Here is a 14,784-nt window from a genome sequence, read left to right on the forward strand (position 1 = left end):
TGTTTATTTTGACCCTGGAATCCACCCTAAAATATTGGCACGGAGTTTCGTTACACCTTGTATATATAGATCGATGTCGACAAATATATCAACGTAATAAATTAAAACAGTGAAATTGTAGGTATTTCATGTGTTTAAATCGATATAAAAAATAATTCTACTAATTTAAAAATAAAGTAGAAAATTCAATAAAAACTAAAGTTGCAGAATGTAGAAATAGTTTAAGAAAAAAAATTTTTCTTATATTTCCATCATTTACGTAACTTTTTTGTAACAAATATCAAATTCATTTGTTAACAATAGAAATAAGTAATATCTGAATCTAGTATTCCATTTCTTTATTCTTTATCACGGCCCTCGGCCTAAGTAAGAAATTTTTCTAACATTGAAAAATTCAGATTCAAACCCGATCCAAACTTTCGTATTATTAGTAATAATTCGATCGGAAATCCTTTCCTTTATCTATGATGGTTCTTAATCGGTCATGTGGCTCAACATACAATAATGTTTGAATAAAAAAAATTCCATATCTTTCTATTTCAATGACCCAACATTTCAAAAAGAATTTTTAAAACCAATATTTAAATACTTTATTATATTATGTATTATAAAAATCGCGCTTTTGATTACCACACTCATTGGGAAAATATTATTATAAGAAAAATAAATAACTTAATAATCATTTCCTAAATTATATGCTTATAGATGGAAATTAATTAATATTTAAATATCTTGTTATTTTCCAGACTTAAGTTATATTAATTACATTAATCTTTGAAAAGACACACGCTAGCCTATAATTTATTTTATTTTTTCTTCCGAACACCACTTCTATTTTAAGAAATTATTTCGAAGAGTTTTGTATAGTTCAAATGTTCGTGGTTTCATCTGTCATTTGCTGAAACATTCAATACAACGCAGTAATAATTCTAATTCTAATTCTAATAATAATAATAATTTCATTTTTTAGTGAGTTAAAAAAATAAAAATAAAAATACAATCATGTTTTCTTCTTCACCCTTAAAATAACTTATACTGTAACATTTAAGTTATACTATAACACTTATGAAATTCTGTAAAAATACTGTACCTAATTATATTAAAATTCTTTTCACTAAAGTCATTTATTTATTTATTATTAACAAGTTTTTCTCTCATTGGACTACAATTTGAAAAAAATTATAGACGTATAAATTCCCACTGTCGTCCGTCCGGCTGTCTGTCTATCCTTCCATAATTTAGTGAACGGATTTAGATAGATGAAACAAGAGACAAGATATAAAAAGCCTAAGGGCAGGAGGCCCCGATTAACTATATGCTAACTTCCGATACAAACCGAAAGTCACGTTATTTTAATTTAAAAATTTCTCCTGAAAGAAGTTAGATAGATGACCGGCACGACTCGATTGCTAAAGAAAGAGTATGATGAAAGAGGGGCAAGTCACTACTAATTTGAAGTGGAGAGCACATATTTTAAATTAAATAAATTTTAAAATATGATTAAAAAAATGCAGCCCGGCATTGTAACGATGTCACAATAAATATTTGCTCGTTGTTATTATTATTACTTTTATTGATAAAATTTTACTATAATAATGAATAAATCTATAAAAAAAATTGTAGTTTCTTCAGTCAGTCAGTTGTTAAATTACTGAGTTATTCAATTTAAAAACAATAATAAAAATCGAATGTATATTCCAGGCTGCAATTTTTATCATCTTTTTTTGTAAAAAACACGTAATATTGTATATTTGTATATTGTTAATCGGACCTCCGACCCCTAAGCTTTCCATAAGCTTCACCTATCTGACTCTGTTCTGGAGATTAAAAAAAAAACATAACGGACGACAGTGAAAATGTATAGGTCCGAAATTGCAACACAATAATAATAATTTATTAACCAAATAAAATTTAGCACATTAAAAGCTATTGACAATTTTAATAATGTTTTCTTAGTCATGAATAATTATTAGTTATTTGGAATAATGAAATAATAGTCTATACTATAATATTTATTTATTTTAATCTATTAAATAGATAATAAAATCTATCTCTACATTTCTGTTATTATTATTGTTTTATACGTAAATTTCTATCCGAAAGTAATAAAATTTAGATGATTATGGTACAAGTTGCAATTATACAGCAGTATTACACATTAAATGTGGATATTTTAAAATTTTAGTTTTCAAATTTGAATACATTATACTTTTCAATGATAATAGCAATGATTCATAAAATTCAGAAAATTTTTTAAGAAATGTCTTTAAAAGTTTTCTAAAAAAAGAAGTAATAATCGAAATAAGAGATACGTTGATTGATTAACCCGAGATATCAGATTACTGTTAGCTATATAGTCCGCCACAGTTACACCCATTACGAGCAGTCGATCAACATGCATGAGGGAGAATAATGCCCGATCACATGATACTCATGATATCGGGCATCATTCTCATGAATCGGGATCCTGTATGGCAGCAGACTAACACCTTCTGTGTACCCATATAGTCAACAAAATAAGATATAGAGTATTATAAATCATATTACGATACTTTTTGTTTTTTTTTTCTAATGTGAATACATGTTTATAAATATGAATACAAAAGAAATATATGCTAACACTATTTCTGCTGCTGCGACCCTTCAACTTCTTTTTCATTTCAGGCAACGGATAAAAGGTTGTAAGAGTAAGATAAGGGAAGTAAGGTCTGAAGCACTCACGTAGTCAGGTATTTGTTGACTACTTAAGATCGATTCTCAGAAACGTTGTCATTGTAAAGAGTCAATTCCATTCCTTTCGTAAATCGGGATGCTTTCTTCGTAGAGATTCAGGCAGATGTCAGACTTATTAGCAGCAGATATGAAAGCAATAGAGATGAAATCCCATAAAATTATTACAAAAAAAAGAAAAAGAATAGCTTCTAACTTGTAAGACTATTTTTGCCTGTGTCCATATCACTGCTTTGACAAAGTAGTTACAAAAACTTTCTTTGAAGATGTAGTGTAAGAGTTTTATAACAAAATCTATGTCAAAAGGTCAGTTCAATTTTGATTCTATCTCGTTTGTGAACGACATCAATGTTAGTTGTATGTAAAGTTTAGATATTCACTTACAATTCTTAAACAACGCATAAATCTAGTCCCGACATCTAAATGCTTCTGCTAGAAAAAGACAATCGTCAGGAAGCTATGTACTATATACAGAGAACACAGCTATAAGACAATTCGAAATTTTCCAAATTGTTTTTACAGTGTACTTTTACAGTTTATAGTATATCTTCATTCCCGAAGTCAAACAACGTACTGTACATAATCATAGATTAAAATTTTATACATGTAATCACAATACTTTCTCGTATTATTTATTTATTTATTCTGTTGGAAGCGATCTTTTAAACCAAATAGCATAAGCGAGTATTAGAATTATGTATAATATATTAAAGCTACATTAACTTTATTGCCTATTTGACATGAAATATTTGAGAGGAAGCAGACTTCTTACAGAAAATTGGAATAGTTCAATCGAAAGGACATCAATTATGTTATCAGAAAAACTCCAAATTTCAAAAAGTAAATTAATATACGCTAAAAATCTATAAAGATTAATTTTTAATGTCCGTAGAGGAAAATTTCTTAAAACAGTTGATTTTAAGCGCCATCTCCTAGTTATTTTCGAGGAAGTTTGTTATTGTTTTGTTTCGCATTATTTCAAAAATCAGTGTTTATTCTTTTTAAAATCAATTCTTTTTTATTTACATTTTAATATATACATTAACTAAGTAAATAATGTATAAAAGTAATAGTATTAAGTTCCGAAAACGCGGAGAACATCACGAAACTCTGGAGTTGGACCGCCGAAGGCAATCAAGGGTGGAGTCCCTAGTAGGTTTTATATAAGCAGTTTTCAGTTCGATTTCTAAGCAAACTATTCATTATTGTAAAAAGATCAATAGCAGCAGCAATCATTAGAGTCAAACATATTGCGAACATTAGTTTCGCTGTCAGCGAATTAACCGAAGATATTTGCTGTTATCTTACCAAGATCTATCGTGAATCAATTGCTAATTTGTTTTAGTGATTACTACTTTTTCAGTTGTTTCATTAATATGAAATTTGATCTTTTATTTATATTTCGAGAAACATTTCCTTACAGCATAATATATTATTTTCTAGAAATTGTAAAAACTGAAACTTATATAACTTTCATTCATGTTTAAAATTTTTAAAGTAAAATAATAATAATACTATTGATTAACCAATAAAAAAATTAGTGTAGCGGTTTCAGGAAAATTATTTGCGAATTCTCGAATACTACAAAGTACAGATGGCAGATACCACCCGCGAATACTCGAATATAAAGTTGAAAAAATAAATTTAAATACTACGAATATCTCCAATATCACGCCTTATGTACTGTACAGCACAATACTGTACAGATAGTACTTCTGGTTTAATTTTCGACAAGAAAAGAAGTAGACTACATCGTAAAAAAGTTCGAATGCTTCTTTTCGTAAATGAAAGTCTGCAGTACTTTGAAATGAGTACAATTACTGATTAATCTATTGTAGTTAAGGTTATACAGTAGTACTTAAAACGTAGGCACTGTAAAAAGTCAAAGTCAAAACAAAAAGTTTGAAGTTTCATTAGTAAACTGTTTTTCTTTTCACCTTTTGTTCTACTTTATTAATGAACCAAGAAACAGCATCCTTTATACTAATCCATCATTTAATTTGTCAGAAAACAAATATTTTCGATTATTTTAAATTGCCATCTTCAATTTCTAAAATCCGTTAGCGTTGTAGTTCTAGAACGATCGATCGATTCGAAATTAAAAATTGTAGTTAGCCTTCCAATGCGTCATGGTTCGTAATGATGTTTCTCAAAGCCATTAAACTGAGGCTTTATTAGGTTGGCCAATTGTTTACATAGAAACCGCCACGCCTTAGATAAGTTTTCTGAGTCTTTATGATTTATACAGTTCTCTACGATGCTTCTATTATGTATTTTGATAATTTCCGAGTATTTAATTAGTGCTGGATTTCGAACCCTCTTTATTACGACGGCGTTATACCATCAAACTGTGTTTCCTTGTAGCGAGTTTATCAATTAATTATTAATGTTTATTCATTTATAAATATATAGAAATAAATAAAACAAGTTAAACAATAAATATTTAATCAAACTATCAACTGAATAAGTTAAGTAATAATATTTCGATAAGTAATAACATATAAGTAATAATATTTCGTTGACAGTTTGATTTAAGTTCACTAAGTATTCGAGGCATTCGAATATTCGAATTCGAGAAAAGCAATATTCACCCATCTTTAACTTTAATAAATATGTAAATGAAAGAAGGAAATTGAAATTACTTGATCCTACCTTATACATAAATTTATTCGAAGAAAATGCCTTTAATATTTTTGAAAACTAAAAATTTCAAAGTGAAAATGAAAATTCGCCTGAAAACTTTTAAGTTTCAAAAATATTATTCATTGTATCGTTTCTGTTAATTAATAATGCCTTAAAGATTCAATTTCGAACTTCTGTGAATAAATAAATAACACTTTCACTTATTTCTTATTGCTGAAATAAATATTTTTTAATGTTTTTCCTTCAAGAAGAATTTTACTATTCTACTTCTGTCGCCATTTTACTAAAGATCCTTCAGAATATTTTGTTTCTATTTGACATTGCAAATGCCTTTATATTATTGTTTCATATTTTATATAATTTTTATCACTTAAATTATTGCAATTTTTTAATTAATTCTAATCTTAGCAGAATACCTTATACTGTATAAACTTGTTCTGCATATTTATAAAACAAGTCAATATGATTTTATAACACTTTTCTAATTTTTATTCTAGTTACAAGTCATATTCATCAGATTAAATAGTTCTGTAAAAAGTATTATGAATGAGCAGTTACCTGTTCTTAATGCGTTTTTATATGAATTATTATGAATACATGATTGAAGTTGTTAGTAATAAATTATCAATTTATCAAAGACACGAATAATAATACATAAAGCATTTTATAATGGATACACAAAACAAAAAAAGACGATTCCTTGAGTAGAAATAAGATGAAAGTTTATTTAAGTTAAAAAAACTAACAGTAATATATTGCTTCTTACACTTCTTAAATTTCCCGACTGTATTTCCGGAATATGTGATTGACAGATCAATAGCCAATATATAAAAGATTGATAATGATGGATGCGGCAAAATATCAAAATCATTGTGAGAACGAATAAATCATATTCTAGACAAAATAATATTTTTAATAAGTGGGAAACAAATAAAGGTGAAGAGTGACAAAAGTTTGCTTGAGCTAGTACAACTGTTAATGGATTTTAACTATACGTGATGTCAGAAGTCATAAAAGATGTTCAAAAAATAAGAAGCCATATTGCCGGATATGGAAATCTGCTCGACAGAGCACAGATGTTCTAACAGATGTTGAACGGATGCTTTTGACGCATGCACATATGCGTCAAAAGCATCGGAGCAATGTCATTTCATTCAAACATTCGGATGCATACATCTTCAGTTTGACATAAGCCTACAAAAAGAAATCTAAGAAAAGTTAATCAAATGACTAACCATGATTTATCCAGTGAGTTTCTTATGTGTAGTCCAAGCAAGCCTAACAGCAAATTAATCTGCCAAGTTAAAAGATGTGTGATCATGTAGATGTCGTAACTTCTAACAAATTGATAAAATTTGGTAGCAATTAGCAAGCATGATAGATCGTTCTCCAAGAGATCCAAACAGTCACCATAGAAAAATAGTGAAGCAAAATATAATATTGTGGACACTCCTTGCTACGTGTTACTTATGCTACAGGTTACTTAAGCTTTACTTTCTAACAATAGAATGGAGTTTATATGCAGTCATATGAGTTAGTGCACTGATTTAAAAATTTAAAGAACACATACTCACGATATATAAAACGACCCCTTTAAGATAATATTTGCAGATAATGAGACCAATTTAGCAACCAGTTGTGTAAAAGCCATTTTCTCAATTCGCTGATTTATGATATGACTCAAACTATTCGCGACATGTACTGTACAGTACGTGCTGCTGTATTATTTTCAATATTCATTTCATATTTCATTATTCGACATTATATTCTGATACGCCCAGTTTTCTACATTTGCGTTCAGAATTGCATGAAACCCGTTATTTTATTAAAATAAATCTATATATATATATATAAATGGACATGTATGTCCCTATATTTCACTTTTCCGCCAAAACTANTTTAATAATATTTTACGTCTCTTCCAATACCGTTTCTTTATTATTTAAATGCTTAAATCATTTACGAGAGGATAGAAGAGGCGGCAATGGTACCAACCTGCTGCTCCGGAGGACCCGGATTGAAGTCCTGGGCCAGAGTCTTAACTACCTTCGATAATACCGAAAATTCGGTATCCAGAAGGTAATGTTGCATAAACTAATATCATACCGCATGTAAGCGCCTAAGACATCAACGTCCAGTAAATTTACGCGTGGTATGACTTTGAATATGCAACGTAAGCCTTTCGTTGCTACTGGATATAACTTCGGTATTATCGAAAGTGGGTAAGATATGAGCTTCCGGTTGGCTAAGAAATTTTCGTGACCCAAATATATCGGACTCATCACTCGGTTGTTTCCATTGTAAGTTTGCAGAATCCACAATGTCAATAGAAAAGACCCTTTTAGTACCCGTACAGCGAAAACACTCAAAGGTAATTATTAAAAAGTAAATTCGAATACTCGACTAAACTGAATAGAATTATTTAAGATAGGTTTTTCTATACGAAAACAAATTATTCATCGCAATTTATAACTTCAAACTGTTTTCACAAATAAATAAAGTGATGGAAATAATGTTTTTGCTTTATTAAAAATAACTAAAATTATTGTAAAGTGTTTAAGGGATGTTCAAAATGCGTAACATTATTTTTATTTAAAATTCTTTAATAAACATTCCTACACTTATTATTAAATATAATATGATCAGTTTATAAGTATCGTACATATAAAACTGACTTGAATTTAAATCTGTCACTCTTAAAGAATTTATGAGACGTGATAAACTAATGTATTCTATATAATCTACTTACTTTTCTGTAAACTTTAAGCCTCAATTCAGATCGGCTTTCATATGTCTCAACTATTTGATTGTCTGACATGATATCTGTCGTATATCTCCCGTGTATGATATGATGATTGAGAAGATGTCTAGACTTCTCTGTAGTCGAAGTATATTCTTCCAATTCGTGCTGAGATAACTGTTCAAATGCTTCGTCAGTCGGTGCAAAAACGGTTAATGTAACATTTGGATGATCTAGCAAATTATGCAAATTTGCAGAACGAACTAGTGAAGAGAATGCCGTTAAATTATATTCCTTCTTTTCTATTAGTTCTAAAACACTCCGAACTAATAAACAAAAAATAATGTTAAATTAATGAAGTAAATTAATTATTGATCCAATTATAAACGAACAAAAATGATCCTACCTCTATCCGGTATTAAAACGTCAGAAATTATATTGATGACACCATTAGAACTTAACATAGTTTCTGAAGTAAGTTTTGCACCGTTGACATATGTTCCTGTTTTATTGCATTCAAAAGTTATGTCTTGACCACCCAAGGTTTTCATTTTATGTTTATCGGTAAGAGCTGGCAAACAGATGACAGTAGGAACCACGTGATTTTGTAAGAGAGCTTAAAAACAGAATTTATTATTAAAAAATCGAATTAAAAGACTATATTAAATAATTATAAATATAGAAAATGTATACAAGAAAACCTTATACTTATTACTATTATATATAGCATATAATAGTAGTAACAATCATTAATTTAAATTATTGATTCCCACCTATTAAACTACAAGTAGGTCTATATTATATAAGTGAACGTATGCTTAATATTCTAGAAATGACCTGGTTAATAAATATTTCTTTATAATTATTTATAATATTTAATTATATACAACTTATTATTTTTACAGTATCTAGAATGTTTATTATAGATTTTAATAAAATTTAATTTGTATATTGCAGAACTGTTATTTAATTTCATTATTATTATTCTTGTTATAGACTTAACAAAGAGCCCATTTATTTCGTAATTGTCATGTATCCAATATCTCTATCGGAAATCTTCAGATTCTTCAACTATTTTCAGTGTTTGCATACTTTAAAAATATTTTAAAATTAACTCTTTATTAATTTAATATGCTTTAAAATATATAATTGGCTCTACTTTAATATAGACCTACAAAATGTTTAATTCGATTTCTTCAATAAAACCAAGAATGTAAATCCATAAGGGACAGAGAGGTCCCTTATGGATTTACATTCTTGGTTTTATTGAATCATACCCTTCAATATTTTTGTACTGGCAAATTGTCTCCCCTTCCAAGATATATACGTGCTTTTATTTTATAACATATTTTTTACCCGTACTACAAAAATTAGGAGTAGAAACGAGTATACTGTACACAATCTTATATTTTACAGGTTTATCAATTTAAAGTCCGACAAGGAGAAATTTTTCTTTATTCATTGTCTTTGGCCAGATTCCTCCCCAATATACAGGATGTAACAAAACTCCGTTCCAATATTTTAGGAATAGATTCGAGGGTCAAAAATAAGCTTAAAATACTCTATAAACGTTTTCTTTTCAAATTCACTTCGTTTTCGAGGTCTGACCTGACGAGAATTCAGTTGTGTATCGGAGTCCGCGGAGGGCATTTTGAGTAGTTTCAGTAAATTATTCTGTTCAATTTTCTAAATAAACGTTATTCAAAGTAAATTTACATTGAAAAATTCTTGCTTTTTAACTAATTTTTTTAATTTTAAAGTGAATAAATACTGAAAAATGTATAGATAAAGGCATTGTTTTATATTTATTACAGTAGGGCCTTTTTGGGCAACATTTGCTTACCTCAATTCGATGACAGAGGTATAAAAAAAATTACAAAATTATTTTAAAAAGTTTGTACTTTAGCGGGGAATGTCAATTTTTGGCAGGCCAAATCTCGAAAATAAAGCAAATTTTGAAAAATGTTTATAGAGGATTTTATGTTTATTTTGACCCTGGAATCCACCCTAAAATATTGGCACGGAGTTTCGTTACACCTTGTATATATAGATCGATGTCGACAAATATATCAACGTAATAAATTAAAACAGTGAAATTGTAGGTATTTCATGTGTTTAAATCGATATAAAAAATAATTCTACTAATTTAAAAATAAAGTAGAAAATTCAATAAAAACTAAAGTTGCAGAATGTAGAAATAGTTTAAGAAAAAAAATTTTTCTTATATTTCCATCATTTACGTAACTTTTTTGTAACAAATATCAAATTCATTTGTTAACAATAGAAATAAGTAATATCTGAATCTAGTATTCCATTTCTTTATTCTTTATCACGGCCCTCGGCCTAAGTAAGAAATTTTTCTAACATTGAAAAATTCAGATTCAAACCCGATCCAAACTTTCGTATTATTAGTAATAATTCGATCGGAAATCCTTTCCTTTATCTATGATGGTTCTTAATCGGTCATGTGGCTCAACATACAATAATGTTTGAATAAAAAAAATTCCATATCTTTCTATTTCAATGACCCAACATTTCAAAAAGAATTTTTAAAACCAATATTTAAATACTTTATTATATTATGTATTATAAAAATCGCGCTTTTGATTACCACACTCATTGGGAAAATATTATTATAAGAAAAATAAATAACTTAATAATCATTTCCTAAATTATATGCTTATAGATGGAAATTAATTAATATTTAAATATCTTGTTATTTTCCAGACTTAAGTTATATTAATTACATTAATCTTTGAAAAGACACAAGCTAGCCTATAATTTATTTTATTTTTTCTTCCGAACACCACTTCTATTTTAAGAAATTATTTCGAAGAGTTTTGTATAGTTTTCAAATGTTCGTGGTTTCATCTGTCATTTGCTGAAACATTCAATACAACGCAGTAATAATTCTAATTCTAATTCTAATAATAATAATAATTTCATTTTTTAGTGAGTTAAAAAAATAAAAATAAAAATACAATCATGTTTTCTTCTTCACCCTTAAAATAACTTATACTGTAACATTTAAGTTATACTATAACACTTATGAAATTCTGTAAAAATACTGTACCTAATTATATTAAAATTCTTTTCACTAAAGTCATTTATTTATTTATTATTAACAAGTTTTTCTCTCATTGGACTACAATTTGAAAAAAATTATAGACGTATAAATTCCCACTGTCGTCCGTCCGGCTGTCTGTCTATCCTTCCATAATTTAGTGAACGGATTTAGATAGATGAAACAAGAGACAAGATATAAAAAGCCTAAGGGCAGGAGGCCCCGATTAACTATATGCTAACTTCCGATACAAACCGAAAGTCACGTTATTTTAATTTAAAAATTTCTCCTGAAAGAAGTTAGATAGATGACCGGCACGACTCGATTGCTAAAGAAAGAGTATGATGAAAGAGGGGCAAGTCACTACTAATTTGAAGTGGAGAGCACATATTTTAAATTAAATAAATTTAAATAGACAAAGATATTTTCGAAAAAATGAATGCACGCAAAACAAATAATCAGTCTTCAGACATGAGCTGAGATAAATATCTGTTTTGTTTTTACACGCGTTTCATAATGTTCATTAAATCAATTTACTCTATTAAACGATTCCTTTTTACTTTTTTTCTTTTTAATAAAATGCTTTGATAAGATAAAAGCAAAATTGAAGTAGTTTTCTATATATCAGCGTGTCAAGATTTCTACATATCAGCGTTCACATCCCATCAATCTTATTGACAAAACGTGTAGATTAATATTCTCATTTTTGGAGAGAATTGATGTAATAAAGCAATGCAATACATGGGCTATCTGTCAAAGGGATTCCTCTAGGGAGGACATTCTATGGAAAAGTGGCCCCTGTTTAGTATTAGACACGTGTAGGAAACCAGAAAAACGCGAAATCGCCTCAACAACTACCAGTGTTCAATGGTTTTATCAACTCGGCCACTGGTGGGCCTTTTCGTCTTGCACTCATATACTGTATATATATTGTGTTTGCATTCAAAAATAGATAATGTTACAAAACTTATCAAGATGATAAAAATATAAAAACGTATAGCCTATATTTAATGAAATGTATTATATGTATATAATCTGATCGTTTATTGTCACAATAAATTTATAAAAATTCCAAATTTTTTTGGATATTAAAGATGGAAATATTTTGGATATTAGTCTTTCTAAATGATCTTACATTAAACAAAGCACGAATATAAATATATTTATTGCTCCTTTGAATATTATTAGACAAAAATGTCAATTTTAATTAAAATATCATACGTTCATATAATTAATGTAGACCTGTATCAACAATGTATAGGACAACATTCGTTACATAAACGTATGCTATTTTAAGATTAAAATTGAATTATCGTCTAATATTATGCAATTCACAAAAATTAAGCACAGAAGATATGAAAAGAAAAGAGAAAGAAATGTTTGAAGATGGAGGATTAAATCAAGATTATTGCATTAATAATGCAGTTAATATGGATCATTTTTATAGCTTCGTGATCATGAAATGTTTAACTTAGGTTAACAGTCGACTATTATTTTATCTATAATTTTTTTCCAAAGTATCATTGAGTGAGAATTAGCTTTATCTTTTCACATCGTAATTTAAAATTAAATTGTTTTTATAAATTTTTATTTAAATAATCAAACATTCTTCTAACCTGCGAAAAGTAATTCCAATATATTTTAAGTGATGAATATTTTATGAGAACAAGATACTTGTTTTAATCGTGTTTCAATCACGATTAGAAAGAAAAACAAAAATAATTAGAGACTATAAAATATTTCATACATATTTATAGAAAACAGATTGTATAAAAATGTATAGAGGTAGGCCTATAACAAATCTGTTGTACTGTACTTTGTTATTTTAAAAGTTGATCGAAATAAAATGAACATAATTTTATAAATAAGTAATCTTTCCGATAATGCAAATAATAAATAAATTTCTTAAATTTTTAGAATTAAATGCATAACAAAACGTAAAATTCAAAACTAATTATGAAAATTTGAAATTTCTTAAAAGTTTTCTAAATTAACTTCTCGGTGAAGACATTATTAATATATAATACTTTACATTATTTTAGCAGAATTATATAAATATCTTTATTAAAAATTACTATTATTAATAAATAAAAATTTTATATTAAATGTTTTAACTTATAAAACATTTGAAACATTCCAAAGAGAGTGTTTCGAACGATAACAATTCATCTCACGTCGCATAATTTTAATATTAATTTATATTTAAAATAATTTTAGCAAACTTTTATATACAATATTGATAATAACAACATTTAAAATATTTAATAAATATCAAATTATTATTATTATTATTTTATTTCTTTTTTAATTAAATAAAATTTTTAGAATTTTTGTTAATATTTTATTGTAACTTAATACAAAAATCTTTATTAGACTACTCATTTTTAATTACGATATCTATTTTAAACTATTCTTTATTAATATAAATGTCATAAATTTTCTTTTAGTTTAATTCAGAACCAAATCTATAAGAACAGTAATTAAATATTTCCAGTATAAAAGGATTTAGTTTTCCTTATGTTTAATAAGTCATTCGTTTATAAGCGTAACTTGTTAAATATTTATAATATAATATATTTTTTTAAATATATCGCTTGACTGTATACATCATACAATAAAGCGATATATCACTTTACTGTATAATGTATACAGTCAAGCGATGTATCTGTTAATAGGAAAATTCTCCCTTCATAAAAATATTTCGTATCTCTATTATGATTTATAAGGTTTATCATAATATAATTTATTAAACTTAATTATTTACTTTCTCTTTTAAATCAGTTCTTAATTTGATGACCATTTAATGATAAAGGATCAGATTTTAAGTATGTACATTACATAATTACGTTAATGATAAATACATCATTTAATTTCAATTTATGACAGATGAAGTAATTTAGATAAAAGGTTTTAAAGAATTTATTAATCAGTAAGATTTTTATTTTATTTTGTACGTCTATATTTATAAATTCAAACGCATTAGTTTAATTTCATATAAATTTATTATGAAAACTGTATTTTTTTTATTATCAAAATGAGATATGTTAAATTTCATAAATTAGCCTAATATAACTTATAATTACGAAAAATTAGAAGGAATATAAAAGTATTTTATACAATTACTATAATGTAAAGTACAAATAATTAGTAAATTTAATTGCATAACTTACCAGCAAGAGCTTTTGGATCTCTCCTTATTCGCGCCATTTCATTTGGTAAGATCTTCTGAAAAGATTCATCGGATGGTGCAAAAATAGTGTATGGCCCTCCTCGTCGTAATTCATTGACATGCTCCGATTGAACCATAGCACTAGAAAGTTCTCTAAACCTACCATCTTCTATTATTAACTCTGGTATAGATAATCTTTCGTATTTTCCTGGTGGTATTAATACTTCGTCTATGACATGTACAATACCATTTGTAGCATGATGATCTTTCCGGATGACCGGCTTACAATTCACCGTCATCATCTATAATAAAAATAAAATTTTCATTTGAAAAGAATAGCTTATAAAATTTTCGACTATAATAAACATTTCTAAATAATTCTAAAACCTTAAATTTTTAATTTATTAATTTATTTTTTAAACGATTACAAAACTTATT

At 27.2% G+C, this 14,784-nt stretch overlaps 1 protein-coding gene across 1 annotated transcript in view; it reads right to left on the reverse strand.

Annotated features, from left to right (window-relative positions):
- The window catches only part of LOC111630289 (transforming growth factor-beta-induced protein ig-h3-like), a 32,037-nt gene that overhangs the window by 4,350 nt on the left and 12,903 nt on the right, over nucleotides 1-14,784 (reverse strand). The window contains exons 6-8 of the mRNA XM_023374376.1: nucleotides 14,348-14,648; nucleotides 8,520-8,729; nucleotides 8,123-8,439 (exon numbers count right to left, since the gene is read on the reverse strand). Coding sequence (XP_023230144.1) covers nucleotides 8,123-8,439; nucleotides 8,520-8,729; nucleotides 14,348-14,648 — 828 coding nt within the window. The remainder of the gene's footprint in view (nucleotides 1-8,122; nucleotides 8,440-8,519; nucleotides 8,730-14,347; nucleotides 14,649-14,784) is intronic.

The sequence above is a fragment of the Centruroides sculpturatus genome, unplaced genomic scaffold (genome assembly GCF_000671375.1).
Source record: "Centruroides sculpturatus isolate CEXI.00-Female unplaced genomic scaffold, Cexi_2.0 scaffold726, whole genome shotgun sequence".
In the NCBI taxonomy this organism is placed as follows: Eukaryota; Metazoa; Arthropoda; class Arachnida; order Scorpiones; family Buthidae; genus Centruroides; species Centruroides sculpturatus.